The sequence below is a fragment of the Tenrec ecaudatus genome, chromosome 2 (genome assembly GCF_050624435.1).
Source record: "Tenrec ecaudatus isolate mTenEca1 chromosome 2, mTenEca1.hap1, whole genome shotgun sequence".
In the NCBI taxonomy this organism is placed as follows: Eukaryota; Metazoa; Chordata; class Mammalia; order Afrosoricida; family Tenrecidae; genus Tenrec; species Tenrec ecaudatus.
The window spans coordinates 293,810,667-293,838,113 of record NC_134531.1 but is presented as its reverse complement, the minus strand read 5'-3'; the positions used below and the strand labels follow the sequence as shown (position 1 = coordinate 293,838,113).

Sequence of the window (27,447 nt, the reverse complement as noted above, 5' to 3'; positions counted from 1 at the left end):
TTGGTTTTGGTTTTGGTTGTTGCCTTATTGATAAGTACTTCCCAATTCAAGAGTCCCTCAAGCTAACCTTGTTTTAAAATGCCTTTTAGATATAATGGAGGACTGCTAGAATTTTATAAAAGCTTACATGAAATAGAAGATCCAAGTGATTATTGGTTTGACATAGATCCAACAGAAGACGACAATTTACCTACAACTTTTAAAGTAAGAATTGAAGAATAACATTTCTAATGCATTTTCACCTGGGATTAATTAAAATCATCTTTCATAATGTTGAATTTATACCAACTCATGTTCTATAGCAAGAAAATTCTTATTGGAAACAAGTCTTTTATATAAGAAACAACCTTTGATTGTATTATATATGTAGTGAAGCAACAGATGATTTGTTCAGAATACTTGGAAAATGTAAAAATTCCCCAGGATGAAAGCAAATTGATCCCCGTCTCTTTCCACAGAGGCACCGCTGCTACCTTCATTCATATTTTGACATTCCATTATCCCTCTAAGAACTTCTCTACCTTAGAGCAGATGAGCTTGTTGCACCTACAGTTAAACATCATTTTAAAATAGGAAAACGTCTTCCAACGGTGGACACTGGAAACATATTTCTGAAACCTCGTTTCCCCTCCGAATGTCAGTGTGTAGCATATTCCACCACTCAGTACTGTGCGGCCAATAAGCGTCCTGGGGGGAACTTAGAACCCCCAGTTTCCCTAGAGTCCAGTGATTTGTTCAGAGCAAGTAGTTCTGGAGAGGAATCCCTTATTACGGGTTACTATGTGGAAGAGAGATACAGTTCGGAGTAAAGCCGTGTTTAGTTTCTCTCCACATTTATGTCCAGTGGGGAATTTGGTATTTCTAATTTAGGGCCTACCTGTACATTGTTAGGACTCCTGTTGGCATATGGGTTGAATGCTGGACGGCTAGCCTCAATATTCGTAGTTCCCAATGTCCAGTGGCTCCAAGGGACACAGATGAGGCTTTCTGTCCCCGTGAGGACCTGCACTCTTGGAAGCCCACAAGGGCAGTCAGACCCTGTCCTATAGGGTCACCGTGAGTTTGAATTGACTCCACAGCAGTGAGTGGGGTTTTTATGCGCTATTTACCTCGAGTGGAGAAATACGGTTCTATTCAAACAACAACCACAAAACACCCCAAGTGCTTGTTGTAAAAATGTGTGGGGAGTCACATGGGTCCTCCTTTGACTTCACAGAAGGGACAGAGAATCACATCGAGCCTCAGAGCAATGCTAACCCCTCTGAGGCAGAGGTCAGACATGCCCCACCCTCCAATGTTCTTGTAGTTCTGACACCGCCCCTCTCTCCCAAGCTACCTTCTCCTTTTCTGCTGAGTTTGCTAATACAATGTAGTGGCACACAGCATTTAGGCAATGCTCATGATCCTGAGGCTTATGAGGAAAGTGCACTTGTTAGAATTTGGGATGAGTACTTCTCAGGACACCTGTCTTTGATCAGGGCATCCTCTTCCCAATCACACCTACAGACCGGCCTCTCATTGGTCCATAGCTTGTGCCCTACTCAGGCGATGTTACAAAGCTTCATTAGTGTTCCCAGTGAATGACCAAAGCTTTAACCTTCAATCCTAAGCCTACTAGGCCTAATTCCTTGGGCCACAGATGTAGCTCTGTCAATGAAGTGTCCAAAGACATCCTAGTCCCCAAATGAGCCTCTTGCCTGATGGAACCCAGCTTTGCTCGGTGGGCCAGGAAGCCTGTAGCTCCGTCTTGTGCAGTGAGCGGCTCTTAGTTCTGCCATTCCTTTGGTGCCACAGCTCCCTGTCTCATGGAAGGGGAGATTCAACGCACAGGGATGTTGGAGTCCATAGGACATATTCTGCTCCTAGCTCTTCGTTTAGATGGTGGTGAAATCTCCCTTCCTGCTCTTGAGACGGTTCCTTTTGTACTCGGCAGGATGGCCAAATTGACTAATCCCCACCGCAGAGTTCCAAGTTTTCACAATCACAATTAACCCTGTGAACAGTCCCTCACAACTGACTCATAATCCTATCAACCCGCAGTTTCTCCACAGTCGGCCTTACCTAAACCCATCAGGTAAGGAGGACATGCATCCATCCTGCATGGTCCCACTCGGTTGTTGGTTGAAGTTACAGACGATGTCTAGATATGACCTTGGAAAGTAGACACGATTTGGACATATTTCCTAAGATAAACTATTCGAGATATTGTAGTCTTCATTTGTTTTTGTTAATTCATGAGAATTCTCTCCATTGTTTGCATGTAGGATCTTCTTAGTAATTTTATCAAGAAGTCTGAAAGAAATATCACAAGACAGGCTATTTGCAGCTATCTAGATTGTGAGAGATCTTGTGAAGCTGACATTTTGAAGAACACGGCTTACAAGGTATGATAGTTAACAATTAACTTTTTAAAAATGTAATTATATAAGTAAATTCAGGTAAAACTATTTTAGTGTCATTCTTAAAAATACTGTTTCAACAGACTATGTGATTTAAATGCAGCACTGATGTAGGAAAAGACTAGACTAAGAATACAGGGTTTTCTGATATTTTGTTGTAAAAGCATACAGAAAATATATTGACTTTCTCAAGTTACTTCGTTTTTGTACTAAATTTTCTGACTTCAAAGGTAAAGTTAACTTACTAGTGAATTTCATAGGTTTTTTTTTTCACTTCATGCATGTTATTGATAGTCTATATTTTAAATCTGCAGTATGACATCTTACATAGGGAATAAGCTTCTTCCTAAATGATAACTATTAGTAATAATCAAGCCAGCTTTAATATGACTGACCTTTCAAGGCCTTGTTTTGCATTAAACAAATTATATTAGCAGGTATAAAGCACTGTACAAAAAAAAATCCAACACCAAAATTGGGTACATTCTCGAATTTTTATCTTGGGATTTCCAACCAGGAGTCTGAGTCTGCTGGAGAAGGGAGTCATGTCCAGGGAATATCATAGGTTTTTAATGTCATGTGCCATTTTTAATGGTATCTAGGAAAAGAGGTTTAAAACGTGACTTTCAGTTATTTTTCCCACAGTTACATGAACTCCTATTTACATCTCAACAGTTTGCTTTTATTTTTCAGGGATTTGTACAATTAATGTGCAGTAAAAGTTGCTGTATTTATTTTCATAAAATTTGTTGGAAACGGTTCAGAAATTTAAAATATCCAGGTGAAGATGATCAGGTATTATGTTTGCTTTTTCTTCTTAAATTTTACAACTGAACTTTTCCCTCTCTTTTGGCCCCATCTCTCTTCCAGGTTTCATTTTTCCCCTGATTATATATCTCCGCCCTCTTCCTCCATCTTTCTTATTCCTTTCCCCCTTACCCTCATTGCTAGTGTGTTTCGTTCCATCCTCTCATTTTTCTTTTCTTTTTTTAAATCTTCAAATATTTAATTTATATTTTATTTTTCCACTTCTATTAAAAAAAAGACAATCTGAAAATAAAACCACCATTTTGTGTAAATTCTCAGGACACATTATATGATCTATGTTAGATTCCAGTACCAACTTCCCTTTATAATTTATGGATTGAAAAAATTAAGTTTATCTCTGTTAAATGTTGTGCTCCATTTCGAAGGAAAATGACATATTTATGATGAAACCTGTGTAATTTTTGGTCTTAGAAAATCTTTTGAGGATGATGATGGCAGCAGATGTTACTGACACAATGGATGCATGTATGGATTGCGATAAGCCTCACATGAGCCCCCAACGAAATGATATTCAAAACACAACAAAATGAATAAGGGTTCCTGGGGTCATGCTGGGGGGTGGAAGGGACAAAGGGAAGCTGATATCAAGGAGTTCAAGAAGAAATTATTTTCAAACTGATTGTGGTAGCAATTGTACAATACTGTTTGATGTGCTTGGACAGTGGAACATTATATCTGTAATAGCTCCCAATAAAATGATTAAAAAATACTGGAAGCTCTGAGGATGAAAACAAAAAGGTATTCCTAATTGTTAGGAGACAATTCGATTTTTCTGCATGTGTTGCAGGATATTTCTGCATGTCTTGCAAACGAGGCATTTTTGTTGTTGTTGTTCCAGATGGTTTTAGAGAAATAGTCTTGGGAAATGGAGACAGTGCCTCTCTCCAGAGCAAATTAAAAGCATTAAAAATTAGAATCCAAATACTTCTAATCATCTCATAATTAGCAGAAAGACAGAACTATGTGTGTCTGCAACGGTCTGCAGATTGTAAAGGAGCTAAGCCAGGAGCCTGGAGGATGAGGGAAGGGTGAGCCTAGAGTGCAGGTCAATGAAATCAGAAGCATCATATGGAAGCCTTAGCACATTGTTGTTAAACTAGAGTCATGATGGGGTCCAGGGAACATATTCTTTTCTTTTTAAAGCAAAATATTTTATTGGGGCTTATACAACTCTTATCACAATCCACACACACATCAACTGTGTAAAACACACCTATACATTCGTTGCCCCCACCATTCCAAAATTCACCTTCCGCTTGGGTTCCTGGAATCAGCTCCTCATTTTCCTGTTTTTCCTTCCCCTCCGTCCCCGCTACCCCCTCCCTCATGAACCCTTAATAATTTATAAATTATTATTTTATCTTATCTTACACTGCCTGGTGTCTCCCTTCACCCACTTTTCCTGTTACCCATCCCACAGAGAGGAGGTTATATGTAGATCCCCGAGATCAGTTCCCCCTTTCTACCCTTCCCTTCCCTTCCGGTATCGCCACTCTCACCATTGGTCCTGAGGGGTTCATCTGTCCTAGATTCCCTGTGTTTCCAGATCCCATCTGTACCGCTGTGCATCCTCTGGTCTAACCAGGTTTGCAAGGTAGAATTGGGATCATGATAGTTGTGGGGAGGAAGAGTTTAAGAACTAGAGGAAGGTTGTGGGTTTCATTATAGCTACACTGAATCCTGAGTGACTCATCTCCTCCCCACTACCCCTCTGCAAGGGATGTCCAGTTGTCTATAGATGGCATTGGGTCCCTATCATGCAATCCCCTCATTCACGATTATATGATTCCCCCCCCCCCCACGCCCCAGCCTTTGGTGCTTGAAACCTGGTCTACTCGGCCCTTCATGATCACACATGTTGATGTGCTGCTTCCATGTAGGCTTTATTGCTTCTGGGCTAAATGGCCGTTTGTTTACTTTCAAGCCTTTAAGACCCCAGACGCTCTATCTCTTGATAGCCGGGCACCATCAGCCTTCTTCACCACACTTACTTAAGCACACATTCATCTTCAGCGTTTATGTGGGGAAAGTGATCACACAATGATGGTTTTTGTTCTTTGGTGTCTGCTACCTGATCCCTTCAACACTTCATGTTCACATAGGCTGTGTGCTTCTTCTCTGTGGGCTTTGTTGCTTTCGAGCTTGATGGCCGCTTGTTTGCCTTTAAGCCTTTAAGACCCCAGATGTTATATCTTTTGATAGCCGGGCACCATCAGCTTTCTTCACCATGTTTGCTTATGCACATGTCTGTCTTCAGCGATCATGTCAGGAAGGTGGGTATCATGGAATGACCGTTTAGCTGAGCAAGGTGCTCTTGTATTGAGGGAATGCACGCGAGAAGGCCCAGTGTCCACCTGCTACCCTACTAAACTTATAAATATAATCACATAGGTCTATTTCCCCCATAATCATAAACATATTTACATATGTACATGTCTGTGTTTAGGCTTCTATGTATACCCTTTGCCCCCTACTCATTTCCTCTATTTCCTTATGCTTTCCTCCTGTCCCACTACCATGTTCAGCCTTCATTCTGGTTTCAGTAATTCCTCTCAGTTACCTTGCCCTTGGTCACTTCCTACCAGTCCTCCCATCCCCTCCCTGGCAGTGGTTTTGAACCACTCATTGTTCCCTTGTCCCTGGATTGGCCAATACCTCATCCCATCCCCTACCTCCCACACTCTCTCATGTCCCTCCTGGACCATTGGTCCCATTATTTTCGTCTCATATTGTTTGTCCAGCCTATCTAATCTAGGTGGACCTGCAGATATATTAATATGTGAATAAAATTGGGGATGGCTTTGAGAGCACCAAAGTGGCACATGAGAATATGGTGAGGACAGCAGCAACACCGACAAGCTAACAAACAAAAAAGCCACTGACACACAAAATTTAAAAGAAGAGAAAAAAAAAACAAAACAAAAAGACAAAAAATCAGGGGAAAAACATGTTAGTAGTTTAAGGTCTATTTGTTGACCTTTAGGAGTGTTTTCCATAGGAATCTGATGGGGTGCTACATCCTGGCCCCAGAGTCCATCCTTTATACTCCCTCGGGACCTCCTTGCTGTGCTTCCATCCCCTCATTTTTCAGCACCATTTATTAACCCTTTCTAGAGGATATTTTATTAGTAACTTTGTTCAGTGATTTCCATAGGTTTGTTTCTTTTCCAATAGCCATATTGTTACCAACAGTCATATAAAGGACATAAAATCAAAGATTAGATTTGCTCAGTTAACACACAGAAAGGATAGTTGTGTATATTTAAAGACAGTTTTAATTTTAGAGGTACAATGCATTTTATTGTATTTAAATATATATTTGGCATTCTTTTTTTATGCCATAAATAAATCAGTTCTTTGCCACTGAATTAAAGTTGGAGCTCAAAGCCCAGCTTTACATAAATTACTCTTTAGTGAGCTAGTGACATTAAATTGGGTCTATAATGTTTGGTTGTATAGTGTTATGTTATAAAGCAATTGTGGTATAGTAGAGCATTGGATTTGAACTTGGGGGATCTGAGTTCAAGCCCAATTTGAGCCATTTCTCACGAAAGCCCCTCACCTTTTTAATGTTTTTGAATGAGACTGGTTTTTAATTTCTGTTGGACTCATTGTTTTTAACTATCAAGTTAGAACATTAATACATACTTCATAGCACTGTTGTCAGGATTAACAGATAAAGTAGGCGAGCTCACATTGTAAACTGTAAAGATTATTATCTAAGACATTGCTGTTCGCTGTGCTAAGCAGTCTGTAAATACAAGGGCATGTATTTCTTGTCAATCAATTTCCGGAAAAGAAGTAAAATCAATTCAATAATTTCAACAGGGGGAAATGCCCAGGTCACAGTCGGCATAAAGACAAAACATGTTTACTCTTCGCTTCTTCTTGGAAATCCTCCTCGTCTCTTCGAGAAGCTTAGCGTGCCATTTTGTGCTCACTTGGTTATATTTTATTTGCAGTTGCATTTCCCGGGGCAGTGAGCATATTTTGGGCTGCGATAGGGTACCTCGAAGATTTTCAAGCAGACGTGACGAGGGAGGAGAGTGGAACCGTCCCTTTTGTGTAAGAAATCGGTTGATGGACGAGAGGGACCATCTTTGAGCAGCTCTCAAGTGCTTAATCATGCCTGGCAGTTTTCAGCTACTAACATGCTTCTAAGTATGTGTTGAAAATGTAATCAGATTTATAAACCGTGATTCATCTATTGCTTTATGTTGTTTTTCCACTTCTAATCTTAGAGTTTTAGTGGGAAAAAATGCTTGAAGCAAGAATGTGCAGGTGATATTGTAAGAATGCTAGAATGTGATATACCTGGGATTGTTAAAATTTTGGTGAGTATCTTCATATTTTTCTTTCTTTCACTCTAATGCAAATTTTACTTTTACAGATTTGTAAGTCATCCTACAGGATTCTTGTCCCATTTTCTTTGATGGGTGACTGAACTCTGTAGCTTGTTTATTGTTTGGTTTATCCAAAGCAGTATTCAGGTGGTCTTTAAGAATAATAAGGATTTTAAAATAGAGACAGAGGGAGGGAGAGAGAGAAGAGAAGCAGAGATACATCAAGTGGGAGAGCCTCAGTCAATGGTCTGTAATGTACATCAGGTTCTTCTGCCACTGCGATGGCTAACGAGAAAGTCAGAGACACCATTGCTGAGTACAGGGTTTATCAAGTTGTGATGCCAGTGAGAGATGCTCGGGGTAGGTAATTGCTTAACAGAACTTGTCACCAAGTTTCTGGTCTACTAATGAGTGCCCAGAGGACATGCCACTCTGCTCCAAGCCGACCTGAAGGTAATCAGCTCCGCTTTGGTGGGTCAGCAAGTCCAGCTACCCCAGTTAAGTGCCCAAAGACATCCCACTCTGCAAGCCAGCCTCTTGCCCAAAAGAAATCATCTTTACTTGCTCTGAGAGTTGAGAAGTCCACCCTTCCATTCCATGCTGGGTTCCCGGTTCTGCTATGTTCCTCTGATAGTACCACTGTCGTCTGGATCTAGGAGGCTCACTGACTGCCCAGGTGTCTTAGGTCCAGAGGATGTATTGCGCTCCTGACTCTTACTGATAGTGAGATCTCTCCTCCCGCTTTTGAGAGGGCTAATTTTATACACAGCAGATGCCGCTCCAGGGCACCCTGCTTGCAGTTACGCACAGGTGAATCCTATTAGTATCTCCCCCCACCTTCTTACCAGACCCATGAAGGGAAAACTTGTTTGATGGGAGTTAGAGACTTTGGCTAGCAGAGCCATGTTGAATAATTCACTGTCCCTGTACTTTCTGAAAATCCTTTAGTCTTTAAACATCATTCCATGCAACTAATTAATCTTGAAATAAAATACACAAGATTGAGCTTTAAATGAAGCAAACACATATAGTAACTGGTATCTAAAATGTAGCCAAATAGTATCCATTATATTTTTTGATGAACTATCTGTTTGAATTGTCAGTCTATACATAAAGTGAAAGTATGAGTAGAAATGCATCTTACCTATTTCTGTATTTTTAGGTGTGCTGTGGTTGTAGTTCAGATTTGACATTTAAGTCCTGGATCATATTTTTGTGTCCATGTAAATAATGTGAGCATACATAATTTACAGAGTATGCACAGGAAGCCAAGGAGCCAGAGGAATAACATCGTTTGTAAAAATATATAATGCATGCATTATTTTTATAAAAATAGATGTTAGCTAAAACTGATTTTTAAGGTGGGTGTTTGATCAGGATTTTTCTAGTGTCCACCCTATTCTGCTTCTTTGTTCTGTGTTCACCATGGCATCATTTCACCATCATTTGTTCAGATGTTAAGGTTAGGACTCTGGAAAACTGATCTACATTAAGACTTTTTCCCCCAATCACTTGCAGTTTGAAGTTGTGAGAAAGGATGAATATGTAACCATTGAAAATTTAGGAGCAAGGTAAGCTTAACGTATTTTTACCTGAACAAGTACTTATTTTTCAGCTGCTTCTTTTTGTCTGTGTTTCTGCCACTCGTTGAAGCTCTTAATAATCTTAAAGGAAGGCATTGGGAATATGGAAAATTGTATTTAGTTAACCATTTTTCAGCCCTCTGGGGTTGGATTAGATTCTAATGCAGTGACAGAGAAATTATATGAATACTTTTCCTTCAAGAGGGAAAATGATCCTTACTTAAAAATAAAGAACATTCTGAAAGTTATTTAAGTGAGGTATTATGATATTATGGCGTACCAGTCCCCACAATTGGATGGATCCAAGGAGCGGCTGTGTAATTGAGGGGTAAAATTAAAGAGACAAGAAAAAGCATGTACGTGCTCACCGTAGCAGTCATGAATGACTTGAGTGCCTAGGTCCACGCGGAGAGAGAGAATAGATTTGCAACCAAGGCTTATAGTAACTAGGGTGTGCAAGCCCCCCTACTTACAGGTAACCACAAACATAACAAAGTGGCTTGTTCCCTAACCCTGAAGTCCCTGAGTAAACAGGAGGAGTAACCTAACACCATGGCCTGGGCAAGTGAGGGCAGTGACTGGCTTCAGAGCCTACAGGGCAGTAGCACTTGTCTGGCTCTGTAGGTAAAGCTGCTGGCTAGAGGGCTATCTATCAGCCATGTGCTTGTAAGAGGTAACCTGGAAGTAGCATTATTATGAGAGGAGATAGTGGGGGGAAATACTAGTTATGAGAATGTGATTGGGACTCACCTCCAAATCACAAGGATGAAGGCCTCCCTCCACCCCAGAAACCCAACCTACCAGGCTTCTTAATATATGAGAATAAAAAGTTTCATCTGTGTACACGCTCTTCCCATTCTCTGCTTCCCACAGATATATTTTCTCCAGCTTTCAAAACTTATTTGGAAATGACAAAAAAAACCTAAAATTTCAAAACAAACCAACAGAAAACCTCATTCAGGCCTCACAGTTAGGATTTCCATATTATTAAATGAGAAAACTTTAGGCTACAAACAAAAATACATTATATGCTGGAAATTCATGGAGGTAGATTGCTGCTATTGAAAGGAGAAGTTTCAATATAAAAAATTCTCCTAAAAAAGATATTGGTCAGGGGAGGTACGTGAGAACTCTGTATTTGTGGCATAATGTCTCTGTAAATCTAAAGCTGCTAAAAAATAGTCTCAAAATACTTACACAAAGTATACCACTTTTCTTTTTGGATATCTTTCAGAGACTTCTGTTGCTCTTACATTTAAGTTAGGATTTCATTTAGCAATCTTGTCCTCTGTTGAACTTATTAAAGCCATTGCTTGAAAAAGTGTCTTACTTTACTTGCATGTACAACTACACTTTACTGCCTTCTGTTTCTTGAGTTTTGCCTTCAGGCCTTGTTCAAGCCTCCAGCAGCCCTCTCGTAGATTAGATGGTCCTATATACAGTATTCCCTCTATTTCTCCTATTAAAACATTTAATAAAACTGTATTCTACTTCCTGTCTGTCTTCTCTATTTGACTATAACCGTCCTGCAGACAAGAACTGTATCTTGTTTGTAGTTTACAGCTGTGTCTCTGACTAACCAGTGCACTATACGTGTGTGGAACAGACTCAAAGCAGCTCAGCTAAAAGCCAAGGATTCCTTCTCTTTCTTCAGCAGTTGTTCCCTGGCTTCAGCTTTCTGATGCCCTGTGGCAGGGAGACCTGAGATTGTCTCCCACACTGGCGTTGATTGGGGGAGCCCTGGTAGCCACATGGTGATGTGTGTGGCCATTCATTAACCCAAGGCCAGCAATTGAAACCAGCAGCTGCTCAGTGGGAGAAGAGAAAGCCTTCTACTCTCTGGTAAAGAATCCCAGGGACAGGTCTAGTCTGTGCTCCATGAGTTTGGCTTTGAAGTCTGCAAGGGATGCAGTAACTTCCTAGAGCTCCTCTTCTCCCGGAGCACATGCGCGCTGCCAGTCAGTCTGCTTTTCTTCATCCCCCAGTGCCTTTGAAGAGTCAGTACATTTTGTCATTTGCCCAGGTTTTATCGGTACAGTGTGTGTAAGTTCTCGAGGAGGGTCTCCTTATGAAAACATAGCAGAGTTCTATTAGGAGGCGTAATCAATGCATGATAAATTGATCATTTTGTTAGTATTAACATATACATTTAAAGAGCGCACACAATATAAACGCAGAGTTTAACAAACAGTTGCAAAGTGAACGTCCAGGTCCAGATGTAGGATCTTGCCAGCATCCAGAAGCATGATGCTGTGGGGCCCTCTCCCTGCACGGACTCCGCTCCCTCGTTGCTGATGCTTGGTGCCTCCAGGTGGATTTTCACCTTGAGCGACTGACTCCATGCGACAGACTGCAATGATTCCATTGGACGTAAATATGGTTGGATTTAAATTTACCATCATTCTGATGGTTTTCAACTTCCCTATTCTTTTGAAAATTTGTAATTCATTAAAAATATTTTTCTTCTTTTGGCTTAATTATTTTTTTTAATGATTCTCTTTTTTGTTGGTATTAGCTTAATGCTTTTACCCCTCTCCCTTTTTTGGCAATTTCTCTAGGAATTACAATGTACACTTTTAACTACCCAAGTCTATTTTCGACTTAATATTTGAGATTTTGGGTTTACTTCTCATTGTTTGTATTTTTGTTCTGCATTATACTTATACATATTTTATAAATGTTGTATTATATTGTGACTTGGAAATAGAATTTTTTCTTGTTTTTAGCCATTTTATTATAATATAAATACCTGATGCAGATACATCCAAAAGAGTGGTGTAATCTTAGTGCTACAGTCAGTGGCAAGAGCATCTCTTGTCCTTGAACCGCCTCTCTCGTAACCCCAAGGAGCCACTGCTCTGGTTGCTGCCTTTATAGATTTACATCTCCAAGATTTCATAAAAAGAAAATCATTTAATCAGAATAAAAAGAAAAAAACCAGGGCTTTTGATTAAGTGCAAGCTCAAAATCCACCTATATTTCTAATGTTTACCTGTGTCCTTGGCAGAATTAGCAGGTTCCTGACAGTAACATGAGCATTATTCGAGGGCATTTGATTACTCTATTAATAATATCCTTAATCTAGATGATGGCATAGAATTTAAAATATTCATCTGAAAAGGAATTTGTACATGTACAGGAAAGCTTATTAGACAAGATACTTGGAAAATTCACTTCCACAGTGTGAAACTTCACTGACTGAATCAGTCCTGCATAAGGAAACAATGGGGGCTAGACGCAAGGCAAAACATCTCCAGAACATTCATGCACTAAGGCAGAACTCTGCCTACAGAATTAACACATGTCACACACAGCAAAGAGAATACACAAATGGAAAAAGTGTGCTGGTTTTAGATCGCCAATTCTTGGACAACCGCAAGGGAAATTTTTTGGACCCAGAGTTCAATGACATTAACATCCATGACTTTGGGATAGAAGTTCCTTAATTTTTCGTGTGTCAGGCTTTATATACATGTACACACATGTTTCTTAATGCCCGTTTAACTCTTCATTATGTGAAATATCTTCTCACTATTTCACACAGCTGCAGTTCTTCCATTTTGTTGGTGTAATTTTATTTTCTAACTATACTAATTTATTTGTTGTTGAAAGATATTTAGGTTATTCTAATCTGGGTCCAGAGCAGCAGGAGCATTACAATTATTCTTATGCCTGCCTGCAGGTACATATTTTTACAATATTTTCATAATCTATATCTAGGAATAAAATTTCTATGCCATATCTTCAGCTTTATTAGATCTGTTAAACTGTTTTTCATGGTGTTTTCTCAAAATCAATTTATGCTCTCTAGAGCAGTATAATAGAGTTGCTTTTACTCAGTCTCTCTGCCAAGTCATTGGGTTGTTGGTACTTAAAGTTCTTTCCAAAATAGGCTGTGGTTGGTAATGTTACAGCAGTGCTGGAGGTAAGATCAGTGAACCACACACAGGCGGATGTGTCAACTCTCGAAATGTTCATTCTGGCGGTGGTGTACCAGTCCTCATGGCATGGTGGGCCAGCGGTTCAAACCCTCAAAAAAGATGAGCCTTTTTCCTCCCATAAAGGTTTAGACTCAGAAACCCACAAGATCGGTTCTACTCTGTCTCCTGAGTCGCTATGTGTCAGAATCGACTCAATGGCAGGGGGTTTGAGTTGAATCAAGTGTTGTTATTATGTACTCTGTTATGATCCATGTGGGAAGGTTTGTTTGGAAGTCAGCCACATGTTTTGGTTTGTTGGTTTTGTTTTTCTTCTGCTTTGTGACAAATATCTGATTTATGGTGTAAAGTCAATTTAGTAAATATTGCTATTCTTTTTTCCTTAACTTTTCATAATTATATCTTTGTGCTGAGATGGGTTTTAATTTAAGTTTTGGAATAGCTACCGGCAAGAAAGATGTACAGGATTCTTTCTGTCATTTTCCCCGTTAGCACATGGTCTTTGTAAAATGTAGCCTCGCGTGTGAATTGTTTTTGTAAATCTGCCATCTCTGCTGGGTGCTTGTACCAGCCAAGCATGTGTGTATTCCTATTCCTCTCACCTTTCCTTTCGGAGAGCTGATGCTTTCAGGCTGTTTTGCTGCTGAGACTTCTTTCCAAGGCATCTTATGCCTCCACCCGATGCTTCTTTCGTCCATAGAGCTTACGTGAAATCTCGCAGTTGTCCAGTCGGTTCCGGGTCACGGTGACCCAGGTGTTGCAGAGTCAAACAGCCCCAGAGGCGTTTCCAAGCTGTGCCCTTTCACAAGCAGGGCACCAAGCCTTTCCGCTGAGGTGCTCTGGGCGGGTTTGAACTGCCGGCCTTCCAGCTATTTGTTAAGTGCTTAACCATTGGAGCACTTATATGTTTGTGCCACCCGAAGGCTCAGTGAACAATTCCGCTTGCTTCTCAGTTGCAGAGAAAACAACATAAGGTTGCAGTGTGTTAGTTTTTGTATATCAGTGTTCACTCCTTTAACTTTTGAATTATTTCAAATAATAATTTAGAGACAGAAAAGAAAATGCTCTTATTTACCCAGACTGATGCCAGAAATCTTGATTTATTTTAGTTAATTTGTCTCTAACTTAATTTTTTTTCCTCTTGCAGTTATAAAAAATTTATGTCTCTGAAAAGAAGTGAGACCGAGAGGATACCGAAGATCAGTTTAAATTTTAGTGCAAAAGGTATTATTTTATTTTTCATGTCTCCTAATGAAGAGTATGCTGCCATTGCCATGGCAACCATGCCTGTGTTTGATGCAGATGCTCTTGGGAGAGAAGCTCAGCAGGTGCTCCTCGCACACTGAGTTAGCACCCTATAGAGCCGGGGTTCTCAGCCCTCCTAACGCCACAGCCCTCTAGGACAGGTCCTCAGGTGGTGGTGACCCCAACCATAACCTTGTTTTCATCGCTACTTCATCACTGTCATTTTGCTACTGTTATGAATCATAATGTAAATATCTGATAAGCAGGATGTATTTTCATTGTTACAAATTGAGCGTAATTAAACATAGTGAAAGCATAGTGATTCATCATAAAACAATATGTAAGTACATCTTGAAATATTTGTGTGTTGTCTGATGGCCTTAGGCGACCCCTGTGAAAGCGTCGTTCAACCTCCCAAAGGGGTCGCGACCCATGGTTGAGAACCAGTGCTCTAGAGAATCATGCTTGGTCCAGTGCATAGCTGAGACTCACAGGGAGCTTAGGCTTCAGCAGCGGCTCCTACCATCCCTTCTTCTCTTGTTATGTGCCTTTTGATAGCGCAGGCAGGAGTGAAGCCTTACCTGCCACGGATGAACTTTGGGGCCTCAGGCAACTCATTTAATCAGTTTCAATCTCTTTAGGGGTATGCTAGGGAATCCCAGCTGCCCCGCACTTGGAGACCCCAAGGGTCACTGGTCCCAGGGAAGTGTAGGTTAGAGGAGTGCTTCTTGCTAGGCGGAGTAGAACTCTTTGATCCCAGCAAGCTCCTTACTTGCCAAGTCATTTTCATGTCTCAATTGTGTATGTCAAGGATAAAAAAAATTAAACTGCTTTTGGCGATGACCACATATTTTTCTCATTAAAAAATACCATCAAATACCAAATTCTAACTATACTCTAATTTACTCCAGTCTACTCTCCTCCTGTGGAGATACTATTAAACCAGAACAGTACCAAATAGGTTAGTCTATGAGGCCTTATTACTTTTCTTGGTGAAATAGCTATATAGATGTGTGTTTATATATATATATATATACATTTTGTGGGGGGGTAAGAATATGGAGTTCATTAGATCACTGCTTCTCATACTCCGTATGTGCTTGAGTCAGCTGATGGTTTCATTAGAAGGCAGGTGCCAGTGCAATACGTCAGGCAGGGGTGAGTCCTGGCATTTTACATTTCTAAGAAGCGGGTTTGCTTGTAGGCAGTCCATGAACTACACTGGAGGCACAAGGCATTAGATAATCTTGTTCCTTGATTAGATTTGCACCGTCTCATATAGTCATTAGGAGGTTACACATTGGGCTGCTAACCTCAAGGTCAGCAGTTTGAAACTACCAGCTGCTCACTGGGAGGAAGTTGAGGCTTTCTATCTTGTAAAGAGTTAAAGTCTGGAAACCAATAGGACAGTTCTCTTCCTGCAGGGTCGCCATGAGTCTGAATTGACTTAATGGCAGTAAGTTTGGGATTTTGGTAGGCATGTGTGACATTTAGTTAACATTTAAAAATCAGTAAAAACCTGAAAGTTTGATAAGCAACTTGTCTATTGCTAAATACCTAGTGGATCGTGTTAACATAACATTTTTCCAACATCACAGAAAGTTCTATTGGATAATGTTTATCCGTAAAGTATAATTACTATTAAACACCAGTGTTTGCCATTTGGGAAGACTTCAAAATTTTCAAGATTTTGGTGCTGTTGGATTGTCAAAGCTCATTGACTTGAACTTGGATAACTGAATGACTCCTGTGGTGATTAGATCTTGCGATTAATTTTACTTGGAAACATACTGTGTTTGGTGGGATTTTTAGCAGTTAGCCAGACAATGTTTCAATGTGCACGGACTGTAGCAAAGCACACATTGCTGAATGTACTTCATTCTTTCAGAATAGTCCCTGTCCTACAGGAGCTAAGGATGCAATGAGAGAGAGCACATTCAAAAAAGGAGAGAATTAATTCATAATGTCTTGCCTTTTCAAAATTTCTTTTCAGATGATGAAATGCCTATCTTCAAACTTGACTATAATTATTTCTATCATCTGCTTCATATAATTATTATTTCTGGTACTGACATTGTCCGACAAGTATTTGATGAGGTTATGCCACCATCTCTTTTGAAAAAAAAGCTTCTCATACACAGAAATGTGCTGGAACCATACTACAACCATCTCTGGACCAGTCACCCTTTGGGTGGAGCTTGGCATCTACTTTACCCCCCAAACAAGAAGCTACCAAAGTCCAGACAGTTTGACTTATACCTCCTCTTAGGTCTCATAAAACATTTGAATATATTCCCCGCTCCCCAAAAAGGCTGGAATATAGAACCACCATCCTCCGATCTCTCCAAGTCTGCAGACATCCTGAGACTATGCAAGTACAGAGATATCCTCCTTAGTGAGATTTTGATGAATGGCATCACTGAATCACAATTCAATTCAATCTGGAAAAAAGTTTCAGACATTCTTCTGCGTCTTGGGATGAAGCAAGAGGAAATTGACAAAGTGAAAGAGAATCCCATTGAGAATATCTCCCTTGATTACCACCAGCTGTCCATCTACCTAGGTATACCTGTACCAGAAATCATCCAGAGGATGTTATCCTGCTATCAGCAAGGTACAAAATAATTTCTTACTTAATCCAATAAACCTTCATTGAGTGCCTACCAGGTGCTTAGGTTGAGGGATTCAGTGAGCTCACAGTCTTAGGACAGTGGGCTAATTGAGAAGCTAAAAGAAAGGGTAGTGCTAGAGACAGTCCAGAAAGCTGTGGGAGACCCCAGCACAAAGGAATCTGAAAAGGCTTCCTGTAAAATATAATATTGGAGGATTTTTTTTAAAAATGACTTGGAGAGACAGCATAAAAAAAAAAAAGAAAAAATGACTTGGAGAGGCTTTTAGGTAAAGAAGATAGGGAAGGAGATTTCTTAGGAAAACAAAAACAAAGATCTAGAAAAGCAGATATCCACCATAATACAGGAAACCAAGATTTGTGGTATAACTGAGGTTAGAGGAGGAGAGAGTTATTATGGATAGAATACTTTCAGGAGGATTTCTTTCGCCAGACTGAGGAGTTTGTGCTTCCAGAAAAGAAAGTGCCTGTGACGTTGACTGCTCCCAGGCAGCATCTACTGATCCAGGAGCAGCAGCAGACCTCCTCACGGCATCCGCCAGCAGCTGCTCCTCTGTCCTGGAGGAAGTGGAGTGTAGCAATGCCAACACACCGAAACCTTTGTTAGGCTGTTTTAGGTGGCTTTTTCTGCAATGAAGGTTTTTAAAAAATGATTCACACTACCAAATCAGCAGCTGATGCCTACACTGATGTTACTGAACTTGCAGCTTTCCAGGTTTCTAGTAATTGTTGTTGAGCTGGTCCACCTTTTCTTTGGAAACAGTTCCTTGACTCCAATCTCAGTCCTTTTATTAAAACTCCAGATACCTTTGTGCTTTTGTCCTAGACCCTTAATGGCTTTCTTTGAACATGAAAGGAAAGAGAACTCTTATTAGAAGTTTTATGGGGATTTTTTTTGCTTTGTTTGTTTGCACTTACTATGTTAAGATTAAAAAAAAACTTTTGAGACTAAAGGCAATGTTTAGGAAAGGGCTTTGAGCCTTGTCTTATTCAGTTCAAGCCATTTCTGTCATCTCACTCAAGATCTGACTCTTGAATGGGTGTTACCCCATCAAAGCAGTGTGAAGAACTTACTTGGTCAAGGAAGTTCTTTAGTTGTGCTTTGTTAGCACCTTATAGCTCCTCCATGAACCAGAATTGACTCAATGGCATTGCACACCACTTTTGTCTTTTGTTTTTGTTTTGTCAAATCAGTTTTTATAGTTAAGTCTTCATTTGTGTGTCCTCTTATTTGATTAATATCTATTTCCTCCATTAGATCTTTGTGTAGCAGTGGCTAAATCTTCATTCTTCACCACTTAAATTGTGAGCCTAGCACCATGCCTGATATATGTGCTCAATAAATATCACAGGAGGGGTAGGGAATGAGGGTATTTGAGCATGCAGAGCAGCTCAGGGAGCTGACGTCGTGAGCTTAGACGTTGTGAAGCGTAAAGACTGCTGTTGGGTTGAGAGTGCTCATGCTCTAACCATTATCCGTTGTGAACCAGCACGTTTTCATTATCTCCCATTCTCTAGTCACGGCTGCGTAACCTCAATTCTACAAAGTCGCCATTGTGTCTGTCTAAAGTGAGTTGATGAATGAAGCTTGTCATTTTTACCGTTGGGATTATACAGCATAAATTCTTCTGGTTTCTTTAGTCTCGGTCAGGTCTGTGATGGCTGCCTTTTCACATTACAGCTCAATGTTTTCTTTCTCTGCCATAGGAATCACCCTGCAGTCGATAACAGGATGCCATTGTAAGTATATTTAAAAACAAAATTCTAAAACAACCTGGTAACTTGGAATACAGGGGATACCTGGGAGTAACTGGTGGGATTTTCGTTGGCGAAATAAACCAAATGATAAATGTTAACAGTTACATTTTGGAAAACCATCTGATTAAATTACTGCTTGTCAACTGAACCCAATCTGAGCCAGGTCCCGCCCTCTTGGTGTATGTGTCCCAGGGTTTCCTAACGACAGTGCTCTCACCTTTGGGCCCACAGGACGCTCCACCAGGCGAAGGCTACCTGCCTGTTGTAGCTGCTCATAAGTTACCATAGCTTTTCTCCATATCAATATATCTTGGCCAGGTAGCGAACTATTTTTATTTTAAATTTTCATTTTTTTGTGCTACTGTGTTTTATAATGTAATTCATATTTCTACATTCAAAATTTCTCTTAAGAAAATAACACAGGATGATTTGCTTGGTCTTGAGTTTTGGTGTCTGTGACAAATCTGACAAGGTTCTGAAATTCTGAGTCCCGAGTCTCTGGGGCGGCATTATGGAGCATGAAGTCAAGGTCGAGATCATAGGGAGCTGATTCTTTTGCACAACCTTTAGTTGTAAAAAAGGAGGGGCGGGGAAGGAAATAAATTCATTTTGTCGTTTCTCTCTTCTTTATGTTTCATATTTATGTCCTAGACCTATATTACTCACTGTGATAATAGAGTTAATGCCATAAAAATTAAAAATGTCATATTTGAGTCTATTCAGATTCTTAGGTTCTTTTGTTACTCGTAAGGTTCAGAAAGATTGGTCCCAGGTGAGTATAACCAAACCAACTCACCGCCGCTGAATGGATTCTAACGTAGGGCGACCGTGACCCCCAACGAGGGTTTCTGAGACGGACTGGCCAATTGGGATTTCAATTTCATCTAGTACTTGAACAGAACAAGATGTCTTCTATTTTTATTTCTGGCTTAGTATTTTGGGTGGACAAACATATGTATAGTAATGATAAGAAGCCAAAATTGCTTCTCTCCCAGTTTAGAGATGCTTTGTCTTTCGTATTTAGGCGTTGAAATAGAAGAGCAACAAAATGAGGAAGAACAGCCGAGTGTGCCTTTCATGGAATATAATATAAACATGAGTCCAGGCCCTGATACACAGTTAGGAGAAGTGGACAAAGATGTGGCATCAATCCCCAGTGAATCTTCAACCGAGTCTACTAAAGATCTCCAAGAAGTATACATTTTCAGTAATCTTTGAGTCAGAAAACCCTAATTGAGGTCTTGATTTTGTTGCATGTGCTGTGCGTAAAACTTCCCAGTCAATCTTAGTTTTCGCTCGTCCCAGTGTTTTCACAGAGCTTGCATTGGAATGGCTTTTTCAAGTACTTCCATAATCTTTCCTGCTAGGGCTATTTATTGAGCCATTTATGATTTTAATTCTTCCTCCTTTGTACAGGTGAGGATTTGTTAGCAATGTATACCTGTGATGTATATATACAGCCTACTGATGTATATATACAGATATCGTATATATATAAAATCTTATCTAAATATAAATAAATATATCTTATATATAATACATATCATATATATATAAAATCTTTCAATAGTTCAAAGGAAGAAGATCAAAGTGAAAATAGTTTACTTGAAAATAATTGTGTGCATGGGATCCAGAAAGAAACTATGAACTGTCATCTTAGGAGATAAATGAATGTCTCAATGGTTAGCAGAAATCTATTTTTCTGAATAACCCATGATGTAGTTTGAATTGCATATCAATAAATTGTTTATTCCTTACCTTTCAGGTTAGGTGTAGACCAAGGAGAAAGAAAAGGACTAAGAGTAAAAAGGTAAGACACTGTGTTCGTAGTGCAGCCAATGGATAAGTGATTATGGACATCTGCATCTAAAACATTAGTTCATTGTCGGAACTTAAAATAAATCCAAATGGACATGTAGCACGAATGCCTTTAAATCCGAATAGCCCGTGGGATATATTATAGAAGATTTTAGGGAGGAAGTTGGAAGGGTGTTGTTATCATTTTGGGGTAGCTATCAATGCCATAATCAAAAGCTGTGTAAATTGTTGAATGGAAATAAATTTTCTCTTTAACCTTTCACCCGCATCCCAGTGAAAAGTTAAAAAATCAAATGATCTAATCAGGAGTCTTCTTCATGAACGATTCCAGCACATAGAAACGTGCTTCTGTCTGTGCAGCATGGCAGCAAAGTCCCTATGCAGCACAGCACGGTTTCATACGTTAGTTACTTGTTTCGCACCATCTCTTCTGCCTAACCACAGCCATGCTAAAAGCAGCTCTCTCTCTATAACTGTCTGAAAAGGGGAAGGCAAAAGTGAACTTGGTCTAGGGAATGGAGGGGATCGACAACTTCTAGTTAGTGTGTGTTGTGGACACTTGCAGCGACACTCTCGATTGTATTCCGTATGTCTGGCTTCCGCCTTGTCCTCCTCTGGCACTTTGCACAGCAGAATGACACACAGCACAGCCAGGGTCTTCCTCTCTCTAGCCGACCTTCCACTTGACCAAGCGCAGAGCCCCTTGGCAGGGGCTGGTCTCCCCGAATCACATGTCAGACTGCCCCCCAGACAGATCGCTCTTCTGGCAGTCTGCGGGAGTCAGTTTTCTTCATCAACACCATCATGCCACTGTTTCATTGTCCCCAGCAGTCTCCCACATTCCTTGTCCGGTCTTCACATGCACATGAGGTGACGATGGACAATACCACGGCTTGGGTCACTTTAGTCCTCAAAGTGACATCTTTGCCCTTCAACACGCCACTGAGGTCTCTTGCAGCAGGTTTGCTCACCACTATATGTCATTCGATTTCTTGGCTGTTGCTTCGATGAGCATTGGTTGTTGGTCCACGTAAAAAGGCTTTTTTCCGTTTACCACGATGTTGTCTGTTGGTCCAGTTATGAGGAGTTGGGTTTCTTTACCTTGAGTTACAATCCTCACTGAAGGCTGCAGTCTTTGATTTCCATCAGCAAGTTACGTCTTCCACACTTCTTTACTTCCGGCTACAAGGTGATGTCATCTGCATGTTTCAGGTTGATAATAAGCCTTCTTCAAATTCTGATGCTGTGTTCTTTTTTATGTGGGCCAGCTTCTAAGATTATTTGCTCAGCACACAGTATAAGTTCGTAAAAAGATGCAAGCCCGATTTATACCTCTTCTGATTTTAAGTGATGTGTTAATTCCTTACTCTGTTTGGATGACTGCCTCTGAGCTACATATCAGGTCTGCCTGGACACAGTATGTGTCCACGAATTCTCACTGGTTTATAGTTTCACAATAGTTTATAGTTTGTGATGACCTGTTCAGTGTAAGGACTTTGCATACCCAATAAAACACAAGTGTCTTTGAGAAGGTTCATGGGGAAAAAAAGATAATGGAATTTTTAATGAACCTTTAAAGCCTCCTTGTACATATGTACATGCCTATAGCTGTACACGCCTATAGCTGTACACGCCTATAGCTGTACACGCCTATAGCTGTACACGCCTATAGCTGTACACGCCTATAGCTGTACATACATATTTCTTTCTTGGCTTGAAAAAAGTTAAAGGTAGTCAGATCATATGCTATATTAACCTAGTTGATGTCATGCTGCTAATACTTTATGCTCTTTTTCAGAACAAGGAGTTGAATGGCGAGCAAGCGTAAGTGCTAGTTATACTACTTTTCCACATTTCATAGTGTTTCAGAGTGTGCTTTGTCACAGGGATAGAGCTTTGCTATGGGAAGTGTTCTCACTGAAGGAAAGGACGGACGGCTCGCCTTAAAAGGTGGTTGCCTTTTAGGAAAAGTCAAAATGTCAAATTATCATTTGCTTTAGAAGAATAGATTCATAGTCTTTCTTCAAGGCAGCTCATCTAAAGCTAACTGCTTCATTCAGTGACAAACATGGTCAAATATGCAGTTTTAAAACACGTAGTCAGAGTGTGATTCCCTGAATGTAGACTTGAGTCTGAGCCTTCATGAAGGGCAAAGATCATGGCATGTCTCAAACGCCTGCCGTCATGAGTATGAAAGAGGGGTGCTGGTGTGTTCTTAGTTTGGTTTGTTGTTTTGTTTCCTTGTCTCTTTGTCACGAAACCTGAGGGTTTTTAAATTCCAGTGTTGGCAGTGAATTTTGAGTATTTAATGGAAATTTTGCCTTTGTCACAAGGTCACCGTGAGATGCATTTTCCAACCTTATGATTGATGACAGTACCCTCGTTGAAGGCAGCAGAGAGAGATCATGATAACATTCCTGCCAAGACTTTTTAACTGAATATCAGAACATAAATCCAACCAAACTTACTGCCCCCGAGTCAGTGCTGACTCATAGCTAGTGGGTTTCGGAGACTAACTGTTACAGGAAGAGGAAGCCCCGTCTTTCTCTCAGAGCTGCTGCTGGTTCAAAGTGCCCACCACGTGATACAAGTCCAACGCGTAACCACTACATCACCAGGGCTCCACTGAGGACTTAATTAGCAGATCTTTGGAAAAGGCAGTATGAGCAGATATTATTCAATTTACAACCGTCATTTAGAGTTGATACTTTCTCATTGATAATGGCTGTGATCACTTGGTAAGTAAATAGACCATCATCCAAGATGAGTTTTCACTTTCTTTGGAAGTCCTAATGGGGTGGTGGTTACATGTTGGGCTATGATCCACAAGGTCAGTACTTAGAAACGACCAGCCACTCTGCAAATGACCCAATATTATGGAACGCTTAATGAAATCAATTGCTTACATAGGCCAGCCAGGTCCCAAGCTCAATTAATTTTCCAAATTAGTTTGGAAAATTAATTGAGTTACAAATTGAGCTACTGTCTTGAAAATTCACAGGGGCAGTTCTTTCCTGTCCTATAGGTTCACTGTGAGTCAGTGCTGACTCTAAGGGAGGAGGTTGTTTATTTGTTTGTTTTTCCTTGGTTACTAAAGAACAATAATTTTTTTATGTTTTTGGTGGTGGTGGGGTTTAGACATCATACAAAGAACTTAGAGTGAAACAATACCGTAACAGTTTTGCTTATTTTTGCTCACAGTGGAGACCCAAACCTGGATTGCAATAAAGTTCCCTAGGGAGTCTTCCTTTTTAATGAGAATTTTCAAATGTGCAAAGCAGCATAGTATTTATACCTGCCATCCTGATTTTAGCAGTTACTATTTTTTTGCCATATTTGCTTCAAATATCCCTTAACATTTTCTTCTTTGTGGAAGTGTTTTCAAACCCAGCTTCATAACCATATAATATTATTACACACTTTACTTTGCATCTCTGAAAAATATACAGATGTTCCCATACCATCTAGTGCTTTATTATTCTTTAAAAACTCAGCAATGATATTGGGATTGGCTTTCTAAAAGTACAGCTTTATATATTTCCAGTAGAGGAGGTGCCTGGAAAAATGCCTTGTAAAAACTCTTCAGGTAATTGGGGGAATTAATTGAATTTTGGAGCTGCTGGCATGTGTAAGCAATTGATTTCATTAATGTTCCCATGATATTTGGGCCATTCAAGACCGCTTCCATTATACCCAATGACTGTTTTCCTAAGTATTTTAGAGTCCTACAAAGTAATACAATGAGCATCAGTTGTAATTAGCCTAAAGGAAGTAACCGTTCATCCTATCGCTAGCTATGTTATTTCTATTCTCTGTTAAAATTAAGTAATTTATGTCATGCCCCGGTGGCATAGTGGGCTATGCACAGAGTTGCTAATCCCAAGTCAGCAGTTCAAACCCATCAACTACTCTGCGGGAGAAAGAGGAGACGGTCTAGACCCATAAAGATTTAAAGTCTCAGAAACCCAAAGGGGCATTTCTGTGAGTCAGAATTGATTCCACGACAGTGAGTAGAGTTGTAAACTGAATGAAAAGGTAGTAGTTAAACAAGTGGCCATCTAGTTCAGAAGCAACAAAGCCCACATGGAAGAAACACATCAGCCTGTGTGACCATGAGGTGTCGAAGGGATCAGGTATCAAGCATTGAGGAACAAAAGAAAAATCATATCATTGTAAATGAGGGTGAGTGCAGAGTGGAGACTCAAAGCCTATCGGTAGCCAACCAAACATCCATTACTGAAGGGTTGTGAGGAGGAGAGGAGCCCGTCAGGGCGCAGGGTAGCAACGATGACACATATAACTTTCCTCTAGTTCTTAAATGCTTCCTCTCCCGACTATCATGATCCCAATTCTACCTTATAAATCTGGCTACACCAGAGGATGTACACTGGTACAGATAGCAACTGGAAACACAGGAAATCCCAGACAGATGATCCCTTCAGGACCAGTGGTGAGAGTGGTGATGCCTGGAAGGTGGAGAGAATGTGGGGTAGAAAGGGGGAAGTGATTACAAGAATCTACGTACAGCCTCCTCCCTGGGGGACGGACACCAGACAAGAGGGCGGGAGGAGACATCGGACAGTGTAATATATTGACAAAATAATAATAATGTATGAATGATGAAAGGTTCATGAGGTAGGGGGAAGTGGGGAGGGAGGGGGAAAATGAGCAGCAGATATTAAGGGCTCAAGTAGAAGGCAAATGTTTTGAGAATGATGATGACAACAAATGTAGCTATGTTCTTGGATGGATGTATGGATTGTGATAAGAATTGTACGAGCCCCCAATAAAATGATTTTTAAAAAAACAGGAAAGGTAGTTCTGTATTTAAAATGTAGAACTATTTGTACATTGGTTAGCTGACATTGTACCACTAGACTTTTTTTTAATTTTAAGTTTTACAATTCACATACCATATAATTCAGTGGTTTAAATGTTAAAAAGAGTTGTACAATCATCACTACAATCAATTTTAGGACATTTTCTTCATTTTTGTACTCATTATTATGAGCTCCTCAATTCCTCCTAACCTTTCCTGCTATGACTGTAAGAAACTATTAATCCAGTTACTGTCTCTCAAATTTACCTCTTCTAGATTGTATATAAAGAAAAAGGTGCAGCTTCCCTCAATGGTAACAAAGTTAAACAGAGAAAAACATCAATCCCAAAGAAAGCAGAAAATAGTAAAATCTAAAGCCAATTTAAAATGGGTCAAAAGGGGGAACAAATGATAAGGCGTTCAATTTTAACCTAAGCGGGGTGGGGGTGGGGAGCTGATACCAAGGGCTCAAGTCGAAAGAACATGCTTTGAAAGTGATGATGGCAACAAGTGTACAAGGGTGCTTGATACAATTGAATTATAGATTGGTATCTATAAGAGTCCCAAATACAATAAAATAATTAACAAAATAGTCTCCCCGTTTAAAAAGAATATTTTTTTTACCTAACTACGTCTGCATTCAACCACTTTCCACCTGTCAGGGAGCGAGGCTGTGCACATTCCTGGCCAGGAGTTAAATGGATCCTCTGGAGGCTTAATTCACATGGGACCCCGACAATGCATTCTCACTATTACTTACAGCTTTCTGCAAATTTGGTGCTCAGAATTTAAGCTCTGATATAGTTCCCTCCTCTAGTCTTAAATTTTAGTATTTACAATCCTTAGATAACACAGGCTAGTGTACTTCTTCTGGTTGGACTGAGTTGATACTTTACTTAGATGGCTGCTTGTTTTAAATCCACTTTAAGAACCCCAGACACTGTTCTTTCTGATAGCTGGACACCATCTGGTTTCTTCCCTACACTTGGCTATATCTCCCACTCTTCACTTATTTCTTCATGTTACCTCGAGTCTTTCCATTCGGTTTTCAGTTCTTCCTAGTTTCTGAAATCCATGTCTTTCACTATAGTTTCTAAAAATCATGTTAGAAAAGAAACTTCCATATAAAATATACATAATTTTGCTGTTTGGAGACCTCTGTTTAAATTTACACTTTACCTAATACATTGAAATTGACCAAAGCAACACACCTGTCAAGAATATTATAGTGATAAATGATAGAGTAGGTGTGGAAATTGTTTTCCATATCTCCTAAAGTAACTGCTTATTTTACTTTCGAAATAATCTCTATAGTCTGATCATGCTGTAAAACACTGGAACAAGCCGAATTAGTAATCTCCATTGAGTGTCCTCTTAAATATGCTAATATACACTGTGAATAATGGACATAATATAATACATTATAGCATGTCGTTATTATTCACTGTGAATCTTCAAGAAACAGATCTAATATGAGTACTGTCCAAATTTTATTTGACCATGAACCATTCTAATGAGAAGTTTCTTAAGAGATCGGTAAAGTACCGGTTTGGGAAACTGGCTTAGATGGAAAGCACTATACTATTTTAAAAGATCACAATGAGTTTTGTCTCCATGGAAGGCCACATACGGTAGGGGATGAAGAGCAGGTGAGGAAAAGGCAAGGAAGTCTACACACAGTCAGATTTGTGAATGATGACTCAAGTGATGCTCAGGAAGATTCTGCCACCGAAGACAAGATCTATAGCCTGGATGAGCTGCACATTCTGGACATGATCGAGCAGGTAAGCCTACCTGTCTTTCTTCCCGGAACAGTTGTTACTTTGTTTTCTTCCTGACTCCTTGAACAGCAGGTTCACTTAGGAAGAAAAAACGCAAAAGCAAGGAAAGGACAGAGAGGCGGGAGAAGGAAGGAAATGAGACTGAAGAACCTTGGGAGCTGGAAACGTTTTTCACGTTAGAGCTCCAAGTACTTCCCAGCTTAAGTTACTGGACAAAGTTGATTACAAATGTATTCCTTGCAAAGATTTTCCGATACAAGGAAAAAAATAACTAATCCCATTAAACCTGGTTACCATAGATGTTCA

General features: G+C 40.0%; 1 protein-coding gene across 7 annotated transcripts in view; it reads left to right on the top strand.

Moving 5' to 3' along the window:
• DZIP3 (DAZ interacting zinc finger protein 3) overlaps nucleotides 1-27,447 on the top strand; it is a 117,394-nt gene that overhangs the window by 64,554 nt on the left and 25,393 nt on the right. For 5 of the 7 annotated variants that reach the window (XM_075542556.1, XM_075542557.1, XM_075542559.1 and 2 more), the window contains 12 exons: nucleotides 90-204; nucleotides 2,265-2,384; nucleotides 3,075-3,194; nucleotides 7,469-7,561; nucleotides 9,089-9,141; nucleotides 14,239-14,315; nucleotides 16,330-16,950; nucleotides 18,673-18,705; nucleotides 19,748-19,917; nucleotides 20,489-20,533; nucleotides 22,340-22,365; nucleotides 26,982-27,144. In XM_075542556.1, the coding sequence (XP_075398671.1) occupies nucleotides 90-204; nucleotides 2,265-2,384; nucleotides 3,075-3,194; nucleotides 7,469-7,561; nucleotides 9,089-9,141; nucleotides 14,239-14,315; nucleotides 16,330-16,950; nucleotides 18,673-18,705; nucleotides 19,748-19,917; nucleotides 20,489-20,533; nucleotides 22,340-22,365; nucleotides 26,982-27,144 (1,636 nt within the window). The remainder of the gene's footprint in view (nucleotides 1-89; nucleotides 205-2,264; nucleotides 2,385-3,074; nucleotides 3,195-7,468; nucleotides 7,562-9,088; nucleotides 9,142-14,238; nucleotides 14,316-16,329; nucleotides 16,951-18,672; nucleotides 18,706-19,747; nucleotides 19,918-20,488; nucleotides 20,534-22,339; nucleotides 22,366-26,981; nucleotides 27,145-27,447) is intronic. The other 2 variants (XM_075542558.1, XM_075542561.1) reach the window with 2 other exon arrangements.